The sequence below is a fragment of the Cloeon dipterum genome, chromosome 2 (assembly GCF_949628265.1).
Source record: "Cloeon dipterum chromosome 2, ieCloDipt1.1, whole genome shotgun sequence".
Lineage (NCBI taxonomy): Eukaryota > Metazoa > Arthropoda > Insecta > Ephemeroptera > Baetidae > Cloeon > Cloeon dipterum.
Window position 1 is genome coordinate 7945425 of NC_088787.1, and position 26076 is coordinate 7971500.

At 37.8% G+C, this 26076-nt stretch overlaps 1 protein-coding gene across 1 annotated transcript; it reads right to left on the minus strand.

The window, feature by feature from the left end:
* Nucleotides 1-1860: 1860 nt before the first annotated feature.
* On the minus strand, nt 1861-14951 carry LOC135936396 (organic cation transporter protein-like). Its single transcript, XM_065479193.1, has 9 exons — nt 14579-14951; nt 6875-7070; nt 5848-6106; nt 4654-4846; nt 4423-4528; nt 3900-4012; nt 3618-3832; nt 3197-3372; nt 1861-2924 (listed from the first exon to the last, which is right to left on the minus strand). The coding sequence occupies exons 1-9, from the start codon at nt 14836-14838 to the stop codon at nt 2478-2480; spliced, it is 1965 nt and encodes a 654-aa protein (XP_065335265.1). The 5' UTR covers nt 14839-14951; the 3' UTR covers nt 1861-2477.
* Between the last annotated feature and the right edge of the window lie 11125 nt (nt 14952-26076).

Genomic DNA, 26076 nt, shown 5'->3' on the forward strand with positions numbered 1-26076 from the left:
TCGGAAAAAATGTGGAACCCCCCAAAACTGGTGGGTGTTTCCAGCTGGTTTTTTGCGGTGCATTTTTGCGTATAGCAAAATTGGCGAACCCTGAGTCGCCGCAAGCCTCCACTCTCGCTTTTCTCCATTATTCTTTCATCTCCGCAGATCTTGCTGGCTGGGTTTCTGCTCAATGGACCAAACTGAAGGGTCGCCAGTCGCTGGAAAGCACTCGCAACTTAGTTCGAATTAAATTTACCCAAATTTCAACACTATTTTACCCAGGAAAGGAATGGTACTGCTAATTGAAGAGAAATGTATTCTTGATGCTGAAAATCAATCGGGTTTAATGATTGAGATGAATCGTAAATTTATTGGTAGATCTCGTCGAAATATTCCTTTAAAAATCTGTTGAGTGTTTTAATTTTTCTTTGGAAATTTCAACAAAATAAATCTTTCGTCATAGCTCTTACATCTGTTTTAATATTAAAAATTTTAGAGTCTCATATATATTTGTTATTGGTTTGGGAAAACCCTGGAAATTTCTTGGTAAATTTTTGAGAATAGTGACTGCAAAGTTAGTATGCTTTTCAAATGGTGAAGACTGCCTCCCAACTTGATTTGTTTTTTTAATTCACTTCAGAGTTTCCCTTAAAAGGTTCAAACACAGTTGATGGATGAGATCACGACGAAAGGAATCGTCAAATTTTGATTATATACTGTAGCGATCGAGGCCTCCTTTTTTGTTCATCAGCACATAATAATGTAGAATTTATGCATTTAATTGTGAAAAATTCAACGTGTTCTTAAATTTTACATTTTCTGAAAGAGTTGTACTGGAAAGACAACCTCACATATAATGTATTTTTTTTTGTAAATGGAAGGCTTGAATTGATAAATTGATTAACATGTACACATTATTTCCAATTAATTGTTTTGCATCAATAAGGCCAAACTAAAGCTATATGATAGGGATTGCACGAAGTAATGGTAGCATCATGTGTCCTTGCGGTTTCGAGTATTTAAATTTTAACGGAGTAAACATACATTTCTGGTTGTTTTGTCAGTTTTGGTTACGCTTTTGGAATCGTCTGGGCACGAACGGAAATCCCGCGTGGTTAAGTGCGGATGGGCAAGAGAGTAAATAATCTTCTGGTTGGGGAAATTTTCTACCTCTCTCGCAATAATTGACGCCTTTTGTTTTTCGTTAAATGATAAAATGGATTCACCGGATTCACAAAGAATTCGCTGATTTTAAGAATATAGAAGTTACGTCACAAAAAAATCCCAAATTTACCCAAACAAAGCATTTCATTGTAAATATAAAGGGTCCATAAAATTAAAAATGGCAATTCACCAGTTGCATAAGCACGTAGTGCTCGAACAGTCTGGCTGCTGCGGCAGATTTGTTGCGATTTATTCGGGGGCGTGGCAGTAAAGGAGCGGAAGGGCTATATTGGCGCGAAATTGGTTCGGGAAAATATATCAAAAGAGCCATTTTATGCCTTTTAGGTATTTTGAAAGATTGGATTCTGGATTCTGAATCGCCCTCGCCAACATCAGCTGTTGAAATCTTTTGATTTGAGTTGTGAGAAGGGAGGGTTTAAAAAATTCTGCGCCTGCAGAAGCCAGAAGTTTGCAACCCGCGCAATACACATGCATTTAGTTGCATACTTTACACATAATTTACATTTTTGTAGCGTGTCTTACTGTCACAAAACATTTCATTATTGTTGATCAATAAATACAATTTTTATTTCCAAAGAGTCTCCAAGTTTGACTTCTGAACTTATTTGCTCCAATTTAAATTTGTTAAATTTGAATGAATCCAAAGAATTTGCCACTAATTAAAACGAATTTTAAAGAAATAATACACGTTGATTTTTATTTCTATCAATATTTTATTAAAAATGCAATATAGTTATTTGCAGGGCCCTGCAAGTCAATATTTTTAATCAATCGTTGCGATTTAAATGCTCATCAAGCAATAGCATTCATAAACCTAATTCATTTAACAATCTACGCGTCTACAGAGAAACTATTAATTTGTACGCTTTGATGTACTTGCATCATTCGAGATTGGCGTAAAAGCTGCACCTGAAGTGCCCTTTCCAATCGCTTTTCTGTGCAGGGGTATGTGTGCATGTGCGGTAACAAAAATTATTTTGTTCAAAAATAAATACGCAGCCGCGGACTAACGACGGCCAGAGACAAGACACAGGCGAGAAACTTACGCGATGACTAGAGCTTCAGAATCAGGCACAGAACCAGAAAAAATGGCTACAAGCAGGGTTTTTTCTCAGCTATTAAACGTGCTAAAATCAAAATTTTATGTTTTAAACCAATTTTAAGACCAAAAATTAAAATTCAACTGCTATTCATTTAAATTTTTGGTTAATTTGATTTTTGATTTAAAAAATAATAATAAAATAACCCTGCTATACGACCCTTTGGCCGAATTCTGGATGGAACTATGCTTTTTGAGAGTTTTTTGCAGTCTAGTAGCGCTGTTTCTCGACCTGGCCGAGCTCTGGCGGCGCGAGGAACTTGGTGGGGGCGGCGTGCTCGGGGGCGGCCTCGGCGTCCTTGGACATTCGCTGGGAGTTGCGGTGGCGCATCGACGCCCGCTGGATCATGCTGGAGCGGAATGCCTCGCCGCGGATGGACGCTCGCATCGAAGCTCGGTTCGACGCCCTGTCGGCGTCGGCCCTGTAGAAGGTGCTGCGGCCGACCACGGCCATCGTGTGCACCTCGTCCGAGTAATTCTTGCCGCGGCCGCAGCACGGGAACTCGAGGAACTTCTGGTCCTTGCCGAAGTCCTCTCCGTCCTGCAGCGTCAGTGGCAGCTCGTGGTTCAGCGTCTCGGGCAGGAAGAGCGCGAGGAAGCCGCCCACGATGGCCATGCCACCCAGCACAAGGAACGGAAGCGCCGGACTCAAGTTGCCCTGGAAAACAAATTCAATATAAATTTTGTACATTTTTTCCTTTTTAAAAAAAAAAATAAATAAAAAGTGATGAAATAATCCTTAAATAATTGCCATGGTTAAATATTTTTCTCTTCCCCAGCTGGGAAATTAGACTTTGATAAATTTTTACCATTTCATTTCTATTATCAACTCCTTACTTTGAAACAGAAATAAACAGATGGTAATTTTCTTGTGCAAATTTTCAACGAAAATTAAATTAAAAAACCACGAATAACAGCTAATTTAATTACCAGGTACACGACGAACGGTGACAAGATGCTCGCCACGTATCCCATAATGTGAATGAGGGCGACGCCCTGGGCCCTGACGACGGTCGGCAGCAACTCGGCGGCGTATTGAAGTCCAATATTGTAGGAAATGTTGACGCTGAAGCGGCCCATGATGGCCAATGCAGCTGAGGCGGCTCCTAAAAATTAAAAAAATACAATAAAATTTTAAATTAAACATTTCCTTTATTTTTTGGCCAATTTAAAAATTTATGGAAATTTTTTAATTGCCCCAAAAAAAGGCTTACTACTTGTCGTTCTCAATAATTTTTTTCGTATCTATTTATTTTGACATCAATTTAAGCCAATTGCGATTTTCCTTGTGATTTATTTTAAACCCTAAGAAGTCAAAGAAAAAAATTCAAATTAATGTTCTTAATTTTACCTGCTGGTGCCATGGTGGAGAGGAGGCTGAAAATGCCGCTGAGGGCGAGGGTGCCGCAGGCGAGCCAGCGGCGGCCCCATCGGTCCAAGAACACGATCAGCAGAGTGTCGGCGGGGAACTCGGTGGAGCATGCGATCGTGAAGGTGACGAACACATTGAGGCCGAGGGCACCGACGCTTCGCACGTGCCCGTCATACACCAGCGATGTGATCATCCTGCATCGGTCAGAAAGCATGATTATATTGTCTAGCAAATTGTCGGATAAAACTGTTTTTTTCTCACCAAATGGCAATCAGCAGGAGAGTAATGCGGCGCAGCCGCGGGGTCCTGAACAGGTCCAGCACCGAGTAGCTCTTGTTCGCGTCCTCCTCCTTCTGGGCTATCGCACAGCTTTCCTGAAAATTTAAATTTGGACGGTGAGAAACAGTATTGATGTTTATTTAAAAATAATAGATTTAAAGGATAGTTATTATGCCGTAAGTCTCAAGAAAAGTAGGTCTGACGCATTAAATATCAATTAATTCCTATTTAAAAGCGTTACTGCACTTGCGATAAGTGAATTCAGTGAAAACAGGCAAATATTTTCTTTAGCGCAACACTATAGCTATTAAATAATGAGAGGAATCTATTAGCCAAGTGCAGTTAAATTCTCGACCCAATTTTGCAGCTGCTGCATTCTTGGAGAGATAAACAATCTGTAGTGCACACAAATTACTTCCTCTCTCAAGCCGTTCGCAATTACGTAACACGAGTCACTCGCTCATTGATGCTTTCTAATCAAATCAATCAACTTTTAAACACTTACTCTGAAGTCAGCGTAGAGTTGCGGATCGACTTTCTTCTTGTTGATGCGTTCGAATTTTTTCAGGATGGTCACGGCACGGTCGATTTTTCCTTGCGACACCAACCACCTGAATCGCACAAAATATGACAAGTTAAAAAAGGTTTTGAAAAAAATCCTGCTAATTCGCAGAAAAACGTTAAACAGAGGAGGCAAGGAATTTATAGGAAAAAAGCAATTGTTAGAAATATTCACCTTGCGCTCTCAGGCACAATCCAGGGCGTGAGCACCGCGAGCAAAAGAGGCATGGAGGTGGCGAGGCAGAAAAGCTTCCAGTCGCGGATGAAATAGGCCATCCAAGGCAACAGAACTGTAGCCAGCGTGAAGTAGATGGCGATGGACATGTTGGCCACGAACGTTCTCCAGCTCGGTCCCACATACTCCAAAACTACGAAACAAAAATTATAAATTTAATAAAAAATGTGTTTGTTTTATTTCAATTTAATTATTAATAATTAAGAGCGTCTAAAAACGGTTCATTTGATCGCAGTAAAAAACTACTCAATTTTAAAATCTTCCTCTAGGGGGAGAGCTCTTTCTTCATGGTCGTTTACGTTTTTAATCACAGTCTATTACACACATGAGAAGCATTCACTGTTAGAAAATGATATGACTCGCAAGGTGCGTTGAAAGAAATCATTCAAGTGATGTTTTAATATTTTTTTCTTTTATCCACTCCGCGAGAAGGAAAATTGGTGCAGCAGGGAGTTGTGAATCAAGGTGATCCACAGCAGCAGAATTTAATTATACCTGCTGTCATATAAACGTCATAAATAATTTTCTAGCGTTTCCGTGAGGGTGTGAAGCTTATTGCTGAGTTTTTTCATAAATTTTCCACTGAATTATTTCAGCATTAATTAATTTAAAAGAGCGATTTGTTTTTTTAAAAAAGTGAAAGGTGTCTTGGCACAAGACTGTAATATGCGGGTTAATAAATTAATTTACGCAATTCACAATGGAAAAAGATTATGGTCCACGTTTATTGGAATTAAATCTTTGCCTTAAATCAAATATTGTATGTATTTGGGGATACCTGGCTTTAGATTTGAAATTTATGAATGCAATTAATTAACAATCAAACCTATATGAGTTTAAAATTATTATTTTTCAATTATTCTTCTCAGAAAAGTTGAGCCAAAAATGGATTTTTTTAATTATTTGCTCTTTTCCAGTCGATTTAAGACGCCTTTTTTGGTAAATTTTTAAATTGTGCTCAAACTCCCAGCCTAGAAAACTTCATTGGATTCCTAAATTAACCCTGTCTCTTTAACTTGCCTCAATTTCAATGATTAAAAATATTCCTATTGCTTTTCCCAATGAATTGATGCAAATAATTTTCCGAATTAATTAGTAATTTTTTGGAGCCCTGAGTGAAGGTGGCGGACTCACCAAGGATGTACATCATGGTGAAGCAGTTATCGTAGGCCATGCCGACAAGGAATCTGCAGAGGGCGAACTCCCAGAAGGTGGAGCTGAGCGGCGTGGCAATTCCGGCGGCGAAGCCGATCACGTTGGTGGCGACCAGCACCGGGATTCGGCCGTATTTGTCGGCCATCCAGCCGAACAGCAGGCCGCCCACAATGGCACCCATGAAGAAGATGGCCTGAGCCCAGGTCGCCAGGCTGTCGTTGTCGCAAACCCAGTTCAACTAAAATAACAATTCAATATGATTTTTATAATTTAATAAATTTATCACTGAATTAAATTAATGAAAAGTATTTTAAAAGGAAGAGAAGACAACCCGTAAAACAATTATAATAATATATAGGATTCGGAAATTTAAAAAATTTAATCACGTTTTATGACAGCTCTTTCTGTAATAGGCTCAAAATCAACAATAAAATCGATAAATCAATTTTACGTGTACGAAGCTTAAAATTTAAAAATTTAAAACAGTCTTAAAAATTTTTAGAACCCTTTGGACACTTTAAGATGGTTTAAATACAACATAAACAGCAAACAATTGGAAGAGTTGTGTTCGGCGATGTTAAAAAATCAACAATTAAAATTCTTCTGCTGCTCCCTCATAAAATTATAATTTTTTCTTCCGCTAGAGAAAAACAACCCGTTTCCTTTATTAACTAAGCACCTGCGTCAGTAAGGAAACTAAGATCAGGTTCAATGATCGGAAATTTTACAGCCGCAATTAACAACAGAAAAGTGCTTCTTTCCCGTTGCCGAGGAAAATCTGCAACCGCTCGAGCAGGCATAGTGCGTCATCAGACGGTAATTCCACGCTCATACAGGTGCATCGACAGAGAATCCCAATAATTCCGAGAAAATCAAAACCGGAATTCTTCCTTGTTTGCCCAAAAAAAGTTGGTTTTAATTCCTCGAACCGGTCGGATACGTCAATAACGAACTGGGAAACAATGTGACGAGACGCGAGGAGTTCATTGAAAGAAAATTATCGTACCTCAGAGGTGACCGTTGAGTAGGGGATTTCGGTGTAGTTGTACTCCCATCCGTTGCGGCAGTTGACCACAGGCCACGATGGATCGGCCTGGATTAGGCCCTGCTCGAGGCGCACTTTCGTGAAGTTCACGTTGTACATTCGGCACATGTCGTAGCCCGTCGTCGAGTTTGGGTTGACAGGAATCGCAAGACGTATTCTGGAAGAAATTAAATTTAAGCAATTTTACATCTTGAATAGTGAATATTATTTTTGCACTAGTTATAAAATGCTTTCTAATCCATTTCAAGAATAGAATGTAATAAAATTTATTATGTATACATCAATCGTGAGTAGTAATTGTGATTGTTGAGCAAACGATGTAGCACGATCGGCCAATAAATCAGTCAAAAGAAGGCATTGAGAATAATTTCTTTCTATTATATTGTCGAATTCGAGTCGGGCTGCTTTTTCAGAGCAACGCTCTTTGTCGATGATACGCACAAATATTGAAGGCCATTTGCTGACAGGGAATTCTAGCGAAACGAATGTATAATAGGGCAAAAAATTGGTCAGCCTCGTCTCTGATAAGAAGAAAGAAAATACACACGAAACCTTGAGAGATCCAGTTAATTTATAGCGAACATGCGAGCGAGAGAGAGAGAAAAACAGTTTGGTAGAGTAAATAAATACTCCAATAAATTTTTTAAAAGAACTACTTCAACAAAATGATGCAACCCTTCATTTAACTTGCGTTTTGCTCGCTGCTGAGATAATTTTTATGCTGGACGATATATTTTATATATAAAAGGTGCTGGCTGAAAATTTTTACCTGTTTCAATCTGGAACTATTAATAAGCCCATCAAGGTCGACTAGTTTACAAAAGCGAAGAATGTGGCACGCAGGGAATAAAATGCATCTTGAGAAAACAAATGCTTGTATAAGATTTTTCTCTGCTGAATAAATGAACCAAATAAAATGCCACAAATTTATGGCCTCGTAATAATTTTTTGTTTTCGGAGTTTTATCCACACCAAAAATCAGGAAAATAATGATTTTCATTGATTAATTCCATTTGAAGTTTATGAAATAGTTGAGGCTATAAAAATTTCCAAACAGCAGTAGCAAAAGATGTATTAAAATGTATTTCGTCAAAACCACTTTAATTTAATGCTGGAGAGACGCATGAATGCGCACGCGGTAACACGTTACAAATTATTTTTCAGCCTGTTTCGTGGCCCTGACGCATGAGATATTTCATCGCGTAGTAAAATAAGCTGCTTAATTAGTCACTCGCACAACCCGAGTGAGAACGGAAGTAAATCAATGCGGCTCCTGCTGATTTTATCTTGCGGACGTATAATTGGTGACTTTGACTGGTTTTTTTTGTTGTCAAAGTGGACAATTTAAATAAAATGTATCCACGACCTCCGTTAAACAGAGCAACTTTCAGCTCAGACTGATTTAATTTTTATTTTTTATACTAGAGATGGAAGGTGAATCAAGGCTTCAGAAACACTTTAATTGCATAATCAGTAGCAAAAGCCTGGGAAAAAAATTTAATTTCTATTAAGTAACAGAGAACTGTCACGATTTTCCGAGAAAAACGTGCTCTCTAACCTTCCCATTCAAAAATAAATCACAATTAAAAGCACTTAACAAACGTAACGGGGCTCATTGTCAGCACGCGACAAGCTAATTAATCCTTAACAAAGCTTCTCCCACACAATTAATTAACGCTGAAAGTGCTAAAATCTCGAGTTTTCACATTGTGCAACACGTTGGCCGTGTCAAACGCGGCGTTGACATGATTTGTGCATCTCGCAAGGTCGCAGCACTCTTTTTGCTCCCTTATTCGCCGCGGCCGTGTGCTCGACAATAAGAGCGATTCACTCAGCGGCCGTGAACTTCGTGTCACTTTCTATAAAAATCACACGAAAAGAGAGGTGTAAGTATAGACGAAAAATCGCCGAATCACCGCGTTTGAAGACAAAACCGCCGTATACAACTTTTGCTTTCGCCGGCGCGCGATTATTACACATTTTTTCAAGCATGACGGCGTGGATTAATTTTCAACGGCGAGATAGTTATGTTTCAGTGTCGAAACGATTCTCAATTTATTCGAATTAATAACTCACGGTTTATTTGGAAATCCTTGCAAAATGAATCGAAAGCAGAGGTGTCATGCACGCAAAATCCTTCACCGCGTTTGATTCAATTGTCGAATGTTATAATATTTCAATTTCCTGATCTTCGTTGTAAATAAGACACGCGCGGAATCGAATAACGAGAAACTCGGCAGAATTGGCAAGGCCAATCACGACCACTGAAAGCAGGATAATCAGTTTCTGGCCCTTGGCTATATGTTTTTTTATGGCGATCTAAGTGGATAACGGCGTCACGAAACTGATCACGAGCATTGCAATTATCATCAGGAATGAGAATATCGCGCAGGACTGTTTGTCAACAAAAATAAAAGTTAAGTGTTGCTGCAAATTGATTTCCTAGAGCTTGAGTAGGAAATTAAGGAAATTAATATATGTTATTTCCGCAAATTGGTGCAATGAAAGGTTCAATACGTTTTGTTTGCTTAAAAATATTCTAAACTTTAGGTTTGAGACGATTTTTACGTTATTCCAAGCATGGATGAGACATGTATTGTATGTTAATTGTAAATATTATCTTAATGCGTATATCGTTTATATTTATATTTTTTAACTAATTGTTAATTTGATGAAAAACACCTTTAAAAACAAATGAATAATTACAATTTTAACTGCCAATAAATTAATTTAATAAGATTTAGAAAATAAACATGAAGCATACAATTTTTGAGATAATTAAAGAGGAAAATGAAATCTCCAGATGAAATAAAAATTTTCAGTATTTTAATACAGCCAGTATAATTGAAATATTATTACTAATTTAAGTAGATAGACGAGGGAGAGTAATGTTAATATTAGATGAATCTCTCTAAATTCATTAATTCTTTTAATAATGTTTTCCTATGCTTGAAAAAAATTCAGATTCCATCTAGAAATGTTTCATTTTTATAAATAAATAAATAAAAGATTTTGAATTTGATACAAGTCTCCCGGGCTTGTTTAGGTAAAAAAGTCGCTTAATTATTTTCATGCTTTTGATTATAGACAGTTTAAATTTTCCTCTGGTCATAAACTGTCAAAATCCTTACTAGTCAGCGGGGGCCAGATTCTTGCGACGCGCAGATATGGCGTCCGGAGGAGTATGGAGCGAAAAAACTGTCGCGTGAAAATGCGCCAAAAAGTTTTGGTCAATATTGTGACAAATTTGCATTACTTGTACGAATTGTGTCTTTTGGATCGTAAAAACAAACTCTTGACACTCGTACGACAATCCAAAGATAGCTTTTTGCTTCCCACATCAGACACCATCTTGGATCTGCGCAGTGCGAACCAATTTCATCGCAAATCTGGCACCCGCTGCTTTCAGTAAATTTTAGCAGGCGCAAATACTCTCACTAATATACACGGCTGCAACTTAACTAAAGAAAAAACAAGCGTGTTATTTCTTGATTTATATATCCAGCTGCCAATAATTGCAAAATGAATTACAGTTTGCATCAATATTCCCAACCAAGATTGATATAGATTTAATTAATTCAGCTATGCGGTAAACTGTTACTTAATTGCTATTTTTCTCCCCATAACTGTCACTTAATTGAGTTTATAATTTACGCCGACAGGGCCTTGGCGGTGCAGACTATGCGGTGCATAGAGTGCAAGCAAGCAAGCGGGCAATTTTCTGCTCCCAGGGCTCAGCATTGTGCATTTGAGATAAATCGCTGCTCTTGAGCCGCCGGTGGCGTGTGTGTGTGTTATTTTTTTTTCGCTCAAACCTTCTCGCGAGCAGTCAGCGCACGCGGATCTGCGGCTAAACGCGCGCGCGCTTGAGCAACTGCACATTGAGAGCAGATTTACGTCCGACATTCTCTCTCTTGTATGTGTCGTGTTTTGCTCGCGCTTTTCCTCTCATCCGGCCTCTCTCGCCTCTGCGAGTCAAGGCGCTTTGCCACAGTGTCTAGCTTTCAATTACATAACTTACTACAACAAACATTGTCTGGAATTTTAACCAAATGGTACCAACTGCCAGACAATAATTGTTCTATCCATTCCAGCTGTTTAAATCAAATGCAGAAGAGGGAAAGAATTTAATTTCAAAAATTTTATTGAAAATAGGAAAAATCCCAACGGTTTTAATAAATCATATTTTGGTATGGAGGTAAAGAACCGTGTTTTATATTTAATTTTTTGGTTTTCGACAGTCCAAGGTGGATTCTGACTATATTAAATTTTAAATTTCTAAAAATTTCCATGATTACTGCTCCCATGACGTGTTGAAATATTGTAGATTGTATAGATAAAGCCACAATCCTCAATTTAAACCACAGAAAAATAATTGTGAATTTATTTACATGATTTAATTGAATCTTGTACAGCAGGTATTATAAGTGACAGGAATCCTACATATTTCACGCAGAGGAAAAGACGTAACATAGGAACAGGTTCAACATTTTCTAGATAAGAAACTGATTTATCTATAACCAGCAGGTGAATAAAGAAGAGCAAGGAGAGTCACTATGTTGCACCATAATTGACTGCATAGTAAATGAAGCTGTTATACCATATTGCAAGCATATGGGACGAAAACGGAAACCATAATTAACATGAGTGTGTTACAGTCTAGCAAAGAGACGCAATAAAAGTGTAAACATTGTTGAGTGGCCAATAATCTAATTACAAACAGTCGTGCGAAACCAATAAATCAAACTGGAAATTTTTATTGCACCATTGAGTAACTGATTCTATTCAAATTTACGAAACCTGTGGTCATGATATGAGTGTTTCTTCCGTTTCCACAGGCACCGACACCGCAGAAATCGGTTAAGAGATCAATATAAACATTCTGCAAAGGCGTGTTTCATTAATTTCCTTCCGCAGGGAAATTGTCTTCTCACGAAATAATTAATAACCTTCAGAATGGTGATTTGTTGTATATAAAGGAATAAATTTAGCTCGACACGATCAGTCTAGAGGATTGATACTACAAAACCCCAGATAATCCTTGATGCCAATTGAGAGGAATTGAAATCTGCCTTGCAAAAATTAATCAAAAGCATTGTCAATTTGGGAGAAAATTGGCCTTTTATAATTATTGCGCGTTGTAGAACAAACTAACTATTTGATCAACTTCTAACTGTCTCCAACAATAATTGTAATAAATCTAATTTATTTTCCTTACATAAAAACCCACGTAAAAATGTTCAAGAAAATTAGCTGCACTGCTTGTGTGCTCAGTGTGCTGTCTACTAGAATTTACTATGATTTTTATTTAATTCCAATTTTATTTCCTAAAAAGGACATGACAGAAAAAAATGGTAACTATTTTTTTCAGAAGATTTATCCCTCTATTTTTACCCTTTTCCTTTTAGAGTTTAAATTCTGATAAAAATAAATAAATAAATTGCCCTATTGATCAGCTTGAATTATCTTTTAAATTGATTTGATTCGTCTCGATTTATACATGGTGTCGGAAAATCCTCAACTGTGTGAACCGTTCGCGCACCAGCTGTTCAACGAGCGGCTGCGACTCGCGTGATTACTCACTCGCGAAGACAATGACAAATATTGGAGCAAAGTCGTGGCTCTCAAGGTCCGCGGCTGCATTCAACCGTGTGAGCAGTTGAAAATGCAAATGGATACTCGCTCGCCTCTTCTCGCGAGCACTTTGTAAATATGTATATGCGTGCATACAGAGGTAGGAAAGTGACAAGATCTCCGTACGTACTTTTATTGCTTTTGTGTACGCGTTAAAAGTACATAGGGTCCGCGTGACGTGATTTATACCGCTTTATGCCCAGATCTTACTCACACAGTGGCGCGGCGACGATGTGTGTCGCGGCCGGTTTTCCCGGCAGCACGCAAAGACTATGTTAATTCAGACAAAGAGCCTGTATGAATTGATTTGATGGAAAAAAATAATGAGCTTTTGGAAGCTACCGATGCAGACCAAATAGGGTGGGTAACAGCTCTAGATAGATCAAAGAAGGAGAATTTAATTGGGATGTAGGAATATTTTAGCAAGAAATTCGCTGCTGGGGGATCCAGTCCTAAAGCCGGTGCATGGAAATTTTAATTTTTTTGTAAACAACAGGAAAAATTCTACGTTGTGCAATATTTAAAGAGAATGATGCTACAGTAAGAGTTCAAATTTTGTCAGCGCTTGTCAACATTTTTTTTTTTTTTGTAAGATTTCAATTATTCCCCTCGAACGCAAGTCACTTTTTGGTGTGAAATAACGTAGAATTTCAAGAAGGGAGACAGTCCTCTATTTAAAAAGCAACACATCTATTTAAAAATATTCCTAATTAGTCTGTAAATCCTCTTTGATTTTGAGGTATGTTCTTCAGACAGAAAAAAGCCGCTGGGCATCGACTGCCGGCCAGAGAGGCAGCTCATGGTCAGTTACAAAGCAGGGTTGTTGCTTCATTGAAGGAATTGTGAAACTGCTGACAAAGGTGTAATGCAAGGAAAGTGGAGGGTAAAAATATAAAGAATGCGGATGGGGAAAAATGGTGCAGGCATGCCGTCGTTTTTTTATTATCTTTTTTTTCTCTCCGTGAATAGACTTGTTCCTTGTTATGGTAAAATGCAAGTGAGTATTAACAAGCGTTGACAGCTCGTACTCGACCCCCGCGTCACTCATTTTCAGATACTCGAAAATTGCGAGTTGCGAGAGCAAGTGCCTGAACAAAGTGAGCCATTATAGCTTTCTTAAATATACGATGTTACGCGATAATGAGTATCGTGTTTATTGTGGGTGTCCAAATCAATTTTCACCTTCATTCGTGAATGCTGTCCCTTAATTGAAACAATTTTTATTTTTTATTGCTCTAAATTTCTCGATTTTTTTCCCAGTGAGAGGATTTTAACTTTATAAATTGACTCTGGCTGCTGCATTAATTCATGAGAAAATAAATTCTTCAGTTTGAAATGGTTGTTATAGTTAGCGAATAGTATTCCTTCTGAAAAATGACTTGTATTTTGCTGAAAACATAATTTTCCTCTCAAAGCCACACATTATTCGATAGATCTGCTCTAGCAGGACAAAAATTAAAGAAAAAAAGCATAGTCTTTGCGGTAAAAAATAGGCAAAATCTTGAATCTGGCAAAAATTTCGTGATAAGAAACAAATATTTATATCGAAATTTATTCTTTTAATGAAATTAAAATTATTTCACTTGCTCCCGATTCCTTTCGTAGCGATCTTTCCAAATGATGTACGAATTATGAGGTAAATTTTCAATTTGGTGAGTTAAATCGAGATTTTAAATAAGGAAACAGTGCTCACCACATGATTTAAAAAAAAATCGAAAATTTTATAAAAATTTCATTCAACACTTATTGGGGCAAATTGAAACACTTTCCTCATTTTTAAATATCTTACATATCTTAATAGATCAAATTTAAGTCAGCTGTGGAGTTCAACCAGTTTTTTCCTAAAATTATGGTTTTAATTTTTTGATGCTCATTTTGATTTATTTTATCGGAATTGTAAAAATGCTGTAGATACATATTTTCTGTTCAATTCTTCAAAACGTGCAGATTTAACCTACGCCAATACTAGATTCAGACGATTTGAACAATCCCAACTAAATTAAAGGACAGAAATTAAGTTTTTGCACATACCTTTCTTCAGGGGTGAGGAATTCCAATTCGGGTATGTGGCACCAGTGGTCGGGTGTGAGCGTGATGAAAATCTGGCTGAAGTAGACGAACGCGACGAAAAACATGAAGGGTGCGAGCAGCAGGAAGAGCAGCTTCTGGTAGCGTCCGAACTCGCCCAGGTGGGGCAGCAAATCGTCGAATTCGACGGTGTTGGATGCTTGTGCCACCGCCGATGCCGCCCCCGCCTCGCCCTTAGCGGCGTTTTTCTGCTCTGTGGCCATCTTCGTTAGCGGTCGGAAAAACGAACCACAGAATCAGAGACTGCGGGAGAGAAGAGTGCTGGTGGTATTTCTCTGGGCGGACGGAACGCTGACACTCGAGCCGCGAACCCTCCGGCCGCCGCTTAAATATCTCGGAAGGAATCGGCGGTGGGGGCACGCACGCCGCCAGCCTCCACTCTCGCTTTTCTCCATTATTCTTTCATCTCCGCAGATCTCGCTGGCTGGGCTTCTGCTCAATGGACCAAACTGAAGGTCACTCGCCGCCGGGGGTGGAAAGCACGCGCAACTTGGTTCATATTAAATTTACCAAAATTTCAACACTATTTTACCCAGGAGAGGAATGGAATGGTACTGCTAATTGTAGAGAAATGTATTCTTGATGCTGCAAATGCGCATAAATCAATCGGGTTTAATGATTGAGATGAATCTTAAATTTATTGGTAGATCTCGTCGAAATATTCCTCGAAAAATCTGATGAGTGCTGTATTTTTTCTTTAGAAATTTAACAAAAATAAATCTTTCCTCATAGCTCTTTTACGCCTGTTTTTATTATTAACAATTTTAGATGCTTCAATATATGTATTTGTCAACAAAGGATTGATATGGGAAAATCCTCCAAATTCTTTGTTCCCAATGCATATAGACATCCTGTAAATATTTTAGAAAAGTCACTGCAAAGTTAGTAGAATAGATTTAAAGAAATTAAAAAATATAAAACGCTTTACATAATACAATATTTTTATATCTCTTTTTCCTGTATCATCAGGCTATACAGTACTGTGTTAATTATTTAAATGAGGATTGGTGCAAAACCGCGAAAAATCTTTGTCACTGAATGCGTTTTTTCCCTTTGAGAATAAAGAGAAATCCAAAATCGATCTAGGAGATGACAGTTTTTTTGCATTTAATGGTGACAGAGTTAGCAAGATATTCAAATTCTTGGCACTGTCTCTCTACTTGAAATCTGATTTTTATTTTATTAAACAGAGAATTTCTCCAGTAAAAAAATGACGAGCAATATCGACGAAATAGAAATTGAAATCTCAGCCACACAAATCGAGGCTCAAAGTACGGTAATTTATGGAGAAATCGTCAAACTTTGATTATTTACTGTCTCCTCTTTTGTTTATTGCACATATTGTAGAATTTCATGCATTTAATTGTTAAAAAAATCAACGTGTTCTTAAATTTTACATTTTCTGATGAGTTGTACTGGAAAGAAAACCTTACATATAATGTAATTTTTTGCCAATGGAAGGCTTGAATTGATAAATTTATTAAAATATAATCATTATTTCCAATTAATTATTTTGTATCAATAAGACCAAACTAAAGCTAAACGGTAGGGGTTGCACGAAGTAATGGTATAATTGCATCATGTGTCCTTGCGGTTTCGAGTAATTCAGCTTAGCAAATTTTAACTGAGTAAACATGCACTTCTGCATGTGTTGTGTCAGCTTTGGTTGCGCTTTTGGAATCGTCTGGGCATGAACGGAAATCCCGCGTGGCTAAAAGCGGATGGATAAGAGAGAAGATAATCTTCTGGCCGGGGAAATTTTCTAACTCTCCCGCAATAATTGACGCCATTTGTTTTCCTGTTAATGGTATTAATGGATTCACCTGATTAATAGGGCTGTGAATTTTAGACGATTGACTATTTTTTTCTAAGCTTCAAATCAAAGCGGGACCATCAAATGAGCACGAATCATGCATATTTGTGCTGTTTAAACTAAACTTGAAATCGTCTAAAACCGTCTAAAACTGCCAAAACAGTCTAAAATCGTCTAAAACCCGTCTAAAATCGTCTAAAACCGTCTATTTTGACTATTTCGTGGTGAAAAATTCTAGAAAATGATATTCTTTAATAAAATATGAAATTTTAATTATACCATATGTGTGAGCGTACGCGGAAATTACAATTTCAATTAATTTACACGCTCTCTTTTCCATTTATATGACTTAAAACTCGCTGAATAGCACCATATCTAGCCGCATGCACGTTCCTTAAAATATCCTCCAATCGAGAAGACTTCGACAAGTTGAATCATGAACGCGCGCGTATGCATCCATGTTCCATGTGTATGCCTTTTAGACTCTGTGAGTGCGACGTGCGACATACATAATTTTCGTCATCTTCAGTGTGTTCTCTTAATTATTAATTAATATGGGGAAACAACGGGCTAAAACTTCCTCTGAGAAAAGTCCTTGCTTTAAAGTACGCTCAGCTGAGCAGTGCTGATGTAGAAAGAAGCTTTTCAAAGAGGAAGTCCATGCTAAGACCCAACAGGATGAGTTTTAACACCGAAAACCTTGAAATGCACATGGTTATTAATCACTACTACGCCCTTGATGACGAAAAATAAATTTCAATACCTTGGAATGAAATATTAAATGGTGTATTTTGATGCGTACGTGATACAATAAATAAATTAATTATACCGCAATCAAAACATTTTAATTTTAAAATCCATAGCCATATTAGTAATGTTAATTGAGCTCCATTAGTAGAATAGTGTTAAGATATATGTTCTATATATACCGCTGACCACCTCTAGGCTATGAAAAAGGCTAATAAATAGTAGAAATGGGTATTTTCCAGCGAATTTTGAACATGGTTCTATCATTTATGCAGTGGAAATTGAACTTAAAAAAACCGTCTAAAACCGTCTAAATTGAAAAAAATCGACTAAAACCGACTAAATTTATACGAAAACCCGTCTAAAAATAGTCGACTATTTTCCCCAAAAAAATCGTCTAAAATTTACAGCCCTACTGATTAACATAGAAATCGCTGATTTTAAGAATATAGAAGTTACGTCACAAAAAGCCCAAACTTACCGAAACAAAGTATTTTATTGTAAAAATAAAGGCTCCATGAAAGTAAAAATGGCAATTCTCCAGTTCCGTAAGCACATAGTGTTCGAAGCCGCCAACAGATGGCACCACCGTATACTGTGGAAAATCTTTTAATTTCAATGCACTTTCCGCTGCAATTTCCGATTCAATGCTGCTGCTGTGCGTTCTTCACTTATTATGTTTCCGTTTGACGTGTTGAAAACTAAAATCAGTTCATCCATTCGCTGTAGAAACGCTGGAAAAGATTTTATATTTCAAAAAGAAGCTTTTCACGATTCTTTGGCGATTGGCTTAACCGATTTTGGTTTTCAGCACGTCAAAAGAAAGCATATTAAGTGAAGAATGCACAGTGGCAGGATTGAGTCTGAAATCGCAGCGGAAATTCCTTAAAATTTAATTTATTACAAAAGTATAAGGTGGCGCCCTCTGTTGGCGGCGTTTAACTCGAAGGGCTTATAAAACTGGTGTATTGATGCAATTAAAAAAATTAAAAAAAAATATATTTTTACAGTTTATAGAAGGACATATACCATACATTTTTAGCAAATGCACGATATTAGAAGTTGTTTCCGATTCTCCTTTTTTAAAGAGCCTCTCAATTTATTTGCTTTTTCTTCGTGATAAACTACAGTTCGATTAATCAAAAGTTGCATCAAGTTTATCCTAAAGTACAAGCGCGGAAGGAAGTCGGAAATGATTCATCCACGATGCAAAAATAAAAATCCACTGCTTTGGTCAGCAATATAACGAACGAGGTGCCAGAGAATTAACAGATTGTTATATCTGACCAAACGAGCCAACATTTTAACCTGGCACTTACTTCCGACAGTATGAACGCGACCGAGGTCGGATCTCTTGTGCCAAGAATAAGCGGCGGTCACTTTATCGAGTCATTCTATTATTGGCCGCAGCCTGTTATCCTTACTCCTTTCACCCATTCATGGTTTTTCGCTTAAAAAATCTTGGCTCAATTGAAACAGGTCGAGAACGTTCGACTTTTCCGCTTGAATTAATGATGAATAGCCAGCAGCAATGACTAAATTTAATCCTAAGGGCGCATGAAGAGGTAAAAAAAATTTATCAGGTAGAAAATACTTCAAATGAACACTGGCTGAAAATTTTGTAAAATTTGCTTTAGTTAAAATTTAATTACAGTTTTTAGTTGCTAAACAATAATTAAGAAGCATAACAACCATTCAACCGTGTTAATTTTCACAGCTCATTAAAATGAACTGCTGTTTGAAATAACCATGAATCAAACCAACCTGCTCCCATTGTTTAGGATTACAGAGGCTTCTAAAATTAACTAACAATAAGAGCAATTAATTTAGTAACCTGAATCTGATATCTTTCAATGAAAACTCCAGACCGGAAAGATTCTCACGCAAAAGTGAAATTAGAATCATTATGAAAAATTGGCCAAGCCTTGATTTATCGGCCCTGTGATGATATTGTTCCCAAATTGAGGCCTATAATGAAGCTTTTATCGACTCCCAATCCCAACGAGATGTGTGGCTCGTTAAAAAACGATCGCTTGAAGATCAAGGCTTTTTTTACTCACGCGATTTACCCATTACGCAAAGGCCAATATACGCGCGCGGCTCTCGAGACCAGTTTTTTGCACGTGCTAGCTCGCAGACCTCGTGGGGACGATCAAAAAACAAACGTGAGAGATCGCATAACACTCGTTACGTCACCTGAAATGGAGTACGGATTCGAATCAAAGGTGACTGACTCGCTAAATAAACACTGCAGCGGCATTAATGGTTAATTTGTAATTTTTTAATGAACCGAAAAAATAATTTTTAATTAGGGTTGGAAATTTGAGATGATTTAGGAATTTGAAACGTTGTTAAAAGAGCTACACGAGGTCATTAAAACTCCGTAATTTTTCCCCAACATTGAATTGACCTTTTTTAAAATTTATTCGTACAAATACAATTTCGAAATAAGCTGCTGGAAAAAATCTTATTTTTGCAGAAATTTTTTCTTTACTATTGGTAGTCTTTCAGGAAAAATATCTTGTACATTAATGGATTAAATTACTACATGATGCAGCGGTATAAAAGATTACGCGGAAGCTCAGTTTCATCTCCCGACACTCGATCAACGTTTGTTTCATTTATTTATTTTTTTCTGACCGTCTCTTTCTTCGCAGACATGATAACTGCGAACGGTGCGGTTACCTGGCCTTTCCCGCTGCTGTGCCACTGTGCTCTCAGGTATATTCAGATAAAAAAACAAGTTTTTGCGTGACGTCAACAGTATCTGTGGGTCCATCACCAATATTTTATTAACTACTCAACTCCTCGTGTACTTTCCTTCTTTCATCTGCATCATGATGAGGAAATGCAACGCTTTTTTATTTTTAATATACAGGAAATTCCTGCTGTCTCTTATCTCTGCTGTTTTCCTCCATTGGTGCTTTTGTTTTCAGGCCAACAGCTGTGGTGAATTAATATATGCATTCCAGATAAATATTTGTCAAATACAATCTGCTTTCTAAATTTTGCTAAAACTTTCTTCAAATCAAATATATGGAGCAAGCAGACATTACATCATCCCTGCGCAAACGAATAAACACCATAAAGATTTAATCACTTTCCGCCTTACTGCGCTTTGCAAATAATATAATTGAAGCGCAATTATTAATTAAAGCAGCACTCATGTTAATTACCCCTCAGCGATAATGAACTTTGCGTTTCGGGCAAATAATGAGAGCAAAGTGGCTCGAAGGCTCTATATGCTCGTTGTGTGTGTGAGCGACTAGCTAAATTTATTGACGGTCGCTTCTGCAAGGTCTCGTTGCCAATTTCAAAACTGCACGCGCGTTCCTCTCACTCTCGCGCTCGATTATAATCCCTGCTTCCTTCCCATCGGAAATCCACCTGCGCCTTTGTGCGCGGCTATTCATTCCCTATATGTTTGATCTGACAACGTGCAATCAACTTGATGCACATTCGCAGCCTCCAAAAGAGCCAAATCACGACTTCGCGTCCTCACAATTATTGTGTTGATGCGAGACGAACTGCTGTGAAATAAAACCGCAAACATCCTCTGTGTCATATAATACTATAAATGGCTATGGTGGTTGTGCCTCAATGCGTTGATAATGAAATTTTTCACTTTCATTTTTCTTTCCTTAAGGTCTCTCCCGGCCTAATGTATAAATAGACTAGATGTTAATGAAGTGATAATACATAGCTCAATCGTAATACTATATGCCAATCAAATTAATGTCAGCTTTTATTTTTCTTTGCAATTCTATAATCTGATCTGAATTAATGGATTTCTTGTTTACAGATGCAATCGCTTATTTGCACAACACTCGTAAAAGAAATAGGATTTATTAATTAAAAACGTAAAAAACATGCAATTTATTTTAATCAATAATTTATTAAGACCAAACTCATCTCGTATAGGAAACCCTGAGGGAAATAAATATTTTTCAGTGTTTTTAACCAAAGTAAGCAACAGGTGTGCTGTAATATGGGTAGATCCTTACATTTCCGGCCTGTTCTACGGGAATGATGTGCACGGGATGCACTGCTTGGTAAATATTCTCAAAGCCTGTCGTGAGCCTTGAGCCACCGACCTGTCCAGCAACACCTGCGCTTTTGATGGGGGTTTCTGTAATAGGTGATCCTCCCACGGTTCGAGATGCAGGAAGTGGAACAGAATTCTTTGAAACAATTCCTTCAGCCTCTTGCTCTGGTTTTCCAGCATCAACTTCAGGCAAAGTTGTTGTTTCTTCAGTTTGAGGCAAGGTACTTCGTCCTTCAGGAATAATTTCCTCAGTCTGAGAGGTGGAGCTTTCTTGGTCCTCGTTGTTTCCTTCTTCAATTTCAGGTAAAGGAGTGCTGCCTTCTTCCTGGGGAGTTTCATCATCCTTGGGCGGAGGGCTCAGCCCAGCCTTTGGCACGCTGTGAATTCCTCCAACCTGAGGCAAATCCTCTTCGTTCTGAGCTGAACTGACGATTCCAACCTGAGAAATACTGCCCTTTTCGTCCTGTGACGTCGGCCTGTTGTGGTAAGTGGGTTTTTCAGGGTAGTGGAAGTACCAAAACTGGCCGGCGTACTCTATGGGGCCGACGACGTATTCGCCTTCCTGCACGCTGATGGCCGGGTAGTTTGGCTTCATGGCACTATTGAATTGCTGCTGCTCCTGATCCTCCTCCACTTCTTCTTGCTGCTCTTCCGGCTGGTTTTCACTATTTGGCCAAATTGTATCCACGACGTACTTGTACAGGTTCTGGAGCAGCCCCCGTTGCAGTAGATTCACTCTCAGGCCTTGGCCGACATCGTAACCTGCGCAGCAACACGACAGTGATTTTACTTTTTGCATTTAAATCTGACGTGTAGAATGTTCTAATTTTTTCTCACTAATTCACCAGTTGTATAAACCCTCAGTGTTCGAAGCCGCCAACAGATGGCGCCACCATATGCTTTGGAAATAAATTTGATTTTAAGGCACTTCCGCTGCGATTTCAGACTCAATCCTGCCACTGTGCATTCTTCACTTAATATGCTTTCTTTTGACGTGCTGAAAACCAAAATCGGTTAAGCCAATCGCTGTAAAATCATGAAGAACTATTTTTTTGAAATATAAAATCTTTTCCAGCGTTTCTACGGCGAGCGGCTAGATTAATTTTGGTTTTCAGACCGTTAAAAGAAAGAATATTAAGTGAGGAATGCACAGTAGCTATAGATTGAGTCTGAAATCGCAGCGGAAGTAAATTAAAATCAAATTTATTTGGAAAGTATACGGTGGCGCTATCTGTTGGCGGCTTCAAACACTGAGGGTTTATGCAACTGGTGAATTAAATAGGTTTTTTTAAACGTTCAGTCAGTTTCGTCACACTGCATATTTTTGTTCCGCCCAAAATCAGCTCGCTCATGGGACTTTTCGTTGAAAAATCGTTTAGTTGAAAAATGAGAACTAATTAATAGAAAAAAAACAGTTTTCCGCGTGTGAAAAAATGGTATTTTGCATGACTCTGAAAGAAATCCCAATAGTGTTGTTCTTTTCAGAGAGTATATAACTACAAAACTGAACAAACTAGGAAAGAGCCAAAAACTTTCCGGTTTGCCAAATAAATTTAGGAAAAACCCAGGTGTAAAAAGTGAGCATTCAGCATACCGTCTCTCCATTGAAAATCATAATTTATTTCTCCAAAAGAGAAATTTACGTCGATTTTCGCACACCGTTGGATATAGATCGCAACGAGAGGAAACGAAATAAAGCAAAAATCATCTACAAAATCGTTTCAATTTCCCAGAAATTTGGTGATATCTTTAATTTTACAATTAATTATTTTGTTTTGATTCGGTTAATGCATATATTGTAGAGATAGACTGTTGCTAAATTCCACAAACAGTAAATTCAATGAACCACTTTCTTCTTTTTGGAGCTAAAAAAATGCTTAAAAAATTTCTTAAATAACCTCTGGAATTAATAAAGAGGCACGAAACTGACTGTCGGGGTTGCTATTGAATGAAATACCATAAAAGTAAATTTGAACCACCAAAAATTAAAAATCAAGACAGTTTGATCTCGAAATGTTTGAAAAAAAAACTTTTATTTTGTATCTTGACTTGCCTGCGAGTACAGGGACGAAAACCTGCTGAAGATGAGCTACTCTCACGGGCGACGCGTTGAGCAGCGCGGCGCAGGCCAGCAGCACTGCCGTCGTTGCAAATAGGCTCTTCATTTTTCGCGAGACGAAGCGTTCTCCAAAGCAGAATGCCTGAGACTGAGGGAAATTTCGACCTTTTAACTAAAGGGAACCCCCGGTGCCACCATTAAGGAGAATCAGTTATATTTTGTAAACCGGTCTCTTGGATTTTAAGGAGCGCTCGGGCTGGAAATTCATGATGTTCGTCCGAATTCGACCAACCTCCGCAGGTAGAAATAAACAGTTATCTGTGACAAATGCCAAGTGATTAAATGCTATCCAAGCTTATTTATTGCATGCATTCAATAACAAATATCCAGAGTGGAAATAATTCTTTAAATTTGAAGAAAATTAAAAAATTAAATGTTTATTTAAAGAGGAACGATACTGCAAAACCATGGAAAATGACTGTTGCCAATGAATGAACTCATTCTTTAGGATTTAGTTGAAGCCAAAATTGATCTAAGTAGCTCTGCAAATTTTTTTAGAAAAGTGGCTGCAAAAGTTAGCATGATTTTTAAATGGTGAGGACTGTTTCCCTATACTTGATATTATCTTGTTTTATATCACAAAATAAAGAGTTTTCCCAAAAGGTTTCATACGCTGTATAGATCTTGATGAGAGGAAACTAAATCTGCTAAGAAAATGTGGTCAAATGCTGTGAATTTTGGAGAAAATTTGAAAAATTAGAATTTTTTCTGTAGTAAGGTCGTTTTTACTATTGCAAATTAAGGCTGGGAATCTCCCGGGCAGTTTCCCAAACTTGCAGTGCAGTTTTTTTGCGGTTTTTACCAGTTTCATGTGGTTTATTACACTGAATGTAAAGAACTCGACATTGAGCAGTTTACCGTTAAAACATTTGCTAAACGGTGTCTAAAACTCTGGGGTTAACAGCGTTTAGTACGTTTAAAATTTTTTTTTTAAATTTTAAATGATATTTTTAAATATTTTGCCAAAAAATTGACAAGATAGAGCTAAAAAGGCAAAGATCAATAGCTGCAAAATTTGTTTGAAAATAAAACCGGGAGAAACAAGCTGCAAAAAACCGAATTTTTCCCACGCACAGCCCTGTTGCAAATTGTAAAACAAATTGTTTATCGATCGATTGCTTATTGCAATCAACAATTCAATTAATTTTAATTATTTGTTGCCCTGTAGCGATCCACTTGAAATACATCTGTGAAATATTTATGTGTCAAAAATGATTAAAGTGGAATGATACTGGGCAACAATTGAAAATTATTTGAATTGTTGGATGCCATAAACAATTGATCGATAAACAATTTGTTCAACAATTTGCAATAATAAAAAAGGACCTTCCTACAGTAAAAATTCAAATTTTGCCAATTTTCTGCAAACTTTACAGCGTTTGAACATATTTTCTTGACATATTCCGATTCCTCTCGTCGAGATCTGTTCAACGGTGTATGCCACTTATTGGGGAAACTCTTGCTTTTGAAATTAAATCGGATTTCAAGTAAGGAGACAGCCATCACCATTTGAAAAACACGGTAAATTTCCAGCCAATTTTCTCAAAAAATTACAGCGCTCCTTAGGTCAATTTAGGCTTTAACTGAATCCTAAGGGGCGAGGTTATGCATTGACAAGAAGCATTTTCCAGGATTTTGCAGTATAATTCCTCTTTAAGTTCCAATAGTTAATTTTGCAAGCTTTAACATGCTTAACTCCAAGGGACAAATAATTCCACGTCCCAACACTTCCGCCGTAATAATTTTATATTATTAATTTTTCACTCATTTTATGTTCTCATTTTAAGGAAAGTATAAAGCCAAGAAAGATATTTAATATTCTTTCGTGGAATTTGGTTGGGCAACGACACACATAAAACTGATCGAGCATAAAAGTGATCTGGTGTGTGCCAGACAAAAAATATGGTGAACTTGAGTGCGCGGCGGTGTGTAGCCGCCCACCACTCGATCGCTATACTAATTGAGCCGAGCAAACGACACGTGAAGGTCGGCTATATGTGATCGCGTCGCGGCTCGAAGCTCGGGTCCGACTGACTTTATATATCCTTTCGAAAAGCAGCATTCTTTGCTAAAAATGCAGCCAAGGTCCGGTTCCAGTCACCGCTGGGAGGCTGTCTAGTTCCGGTCCGGCAAGGAAATAGGATCCGCGAGAGGCCGCCCGCCGCCGCCGCCGCCGCCTCTACTTCCGCGCCTCCGCTTTTTCGCCGCTGTGCCCAGAATACCTACTGACTTCATTATTTTGGCAATACTTTATATATGTTGTGTATAAAAGCTTTGCCTCTTTCACGTTGTATTTTCATTAATTGCACCAAGTTGATTTTATCAGCCCGCCCGGCCGATCGGCTCAGGGTTATGTTTTTGTGCGCGTCTTTTCTGAATCTCATTCTGTTTTCCTTCCTTCCTTTCCTCATTGCTTCATTTAGGATAAAACAAAAGGTGGTCAAGTTCGTCATTGTTCCATTCAGGGTTGCAAGAAGAGAGAACTAACTCCAGAAAGTTTTTTTTACGTGCTTGCTCACTGTATTGTCCGGAAAAACAGATCCGGAATTGTCTGTCCTCCGGAAATATTTTTAATCGCGGTTTGAGGATATTGGAAAACCTAATTAACTTAATTCTGTCTTGCCCTTGTCTATTCCTGTAAAATTTTTCTTGTCCTGTCGCATCATCAGGAACAAATCCAAAAGTCCGGTTCCTATTTCCTTGCCTGAAATATATTT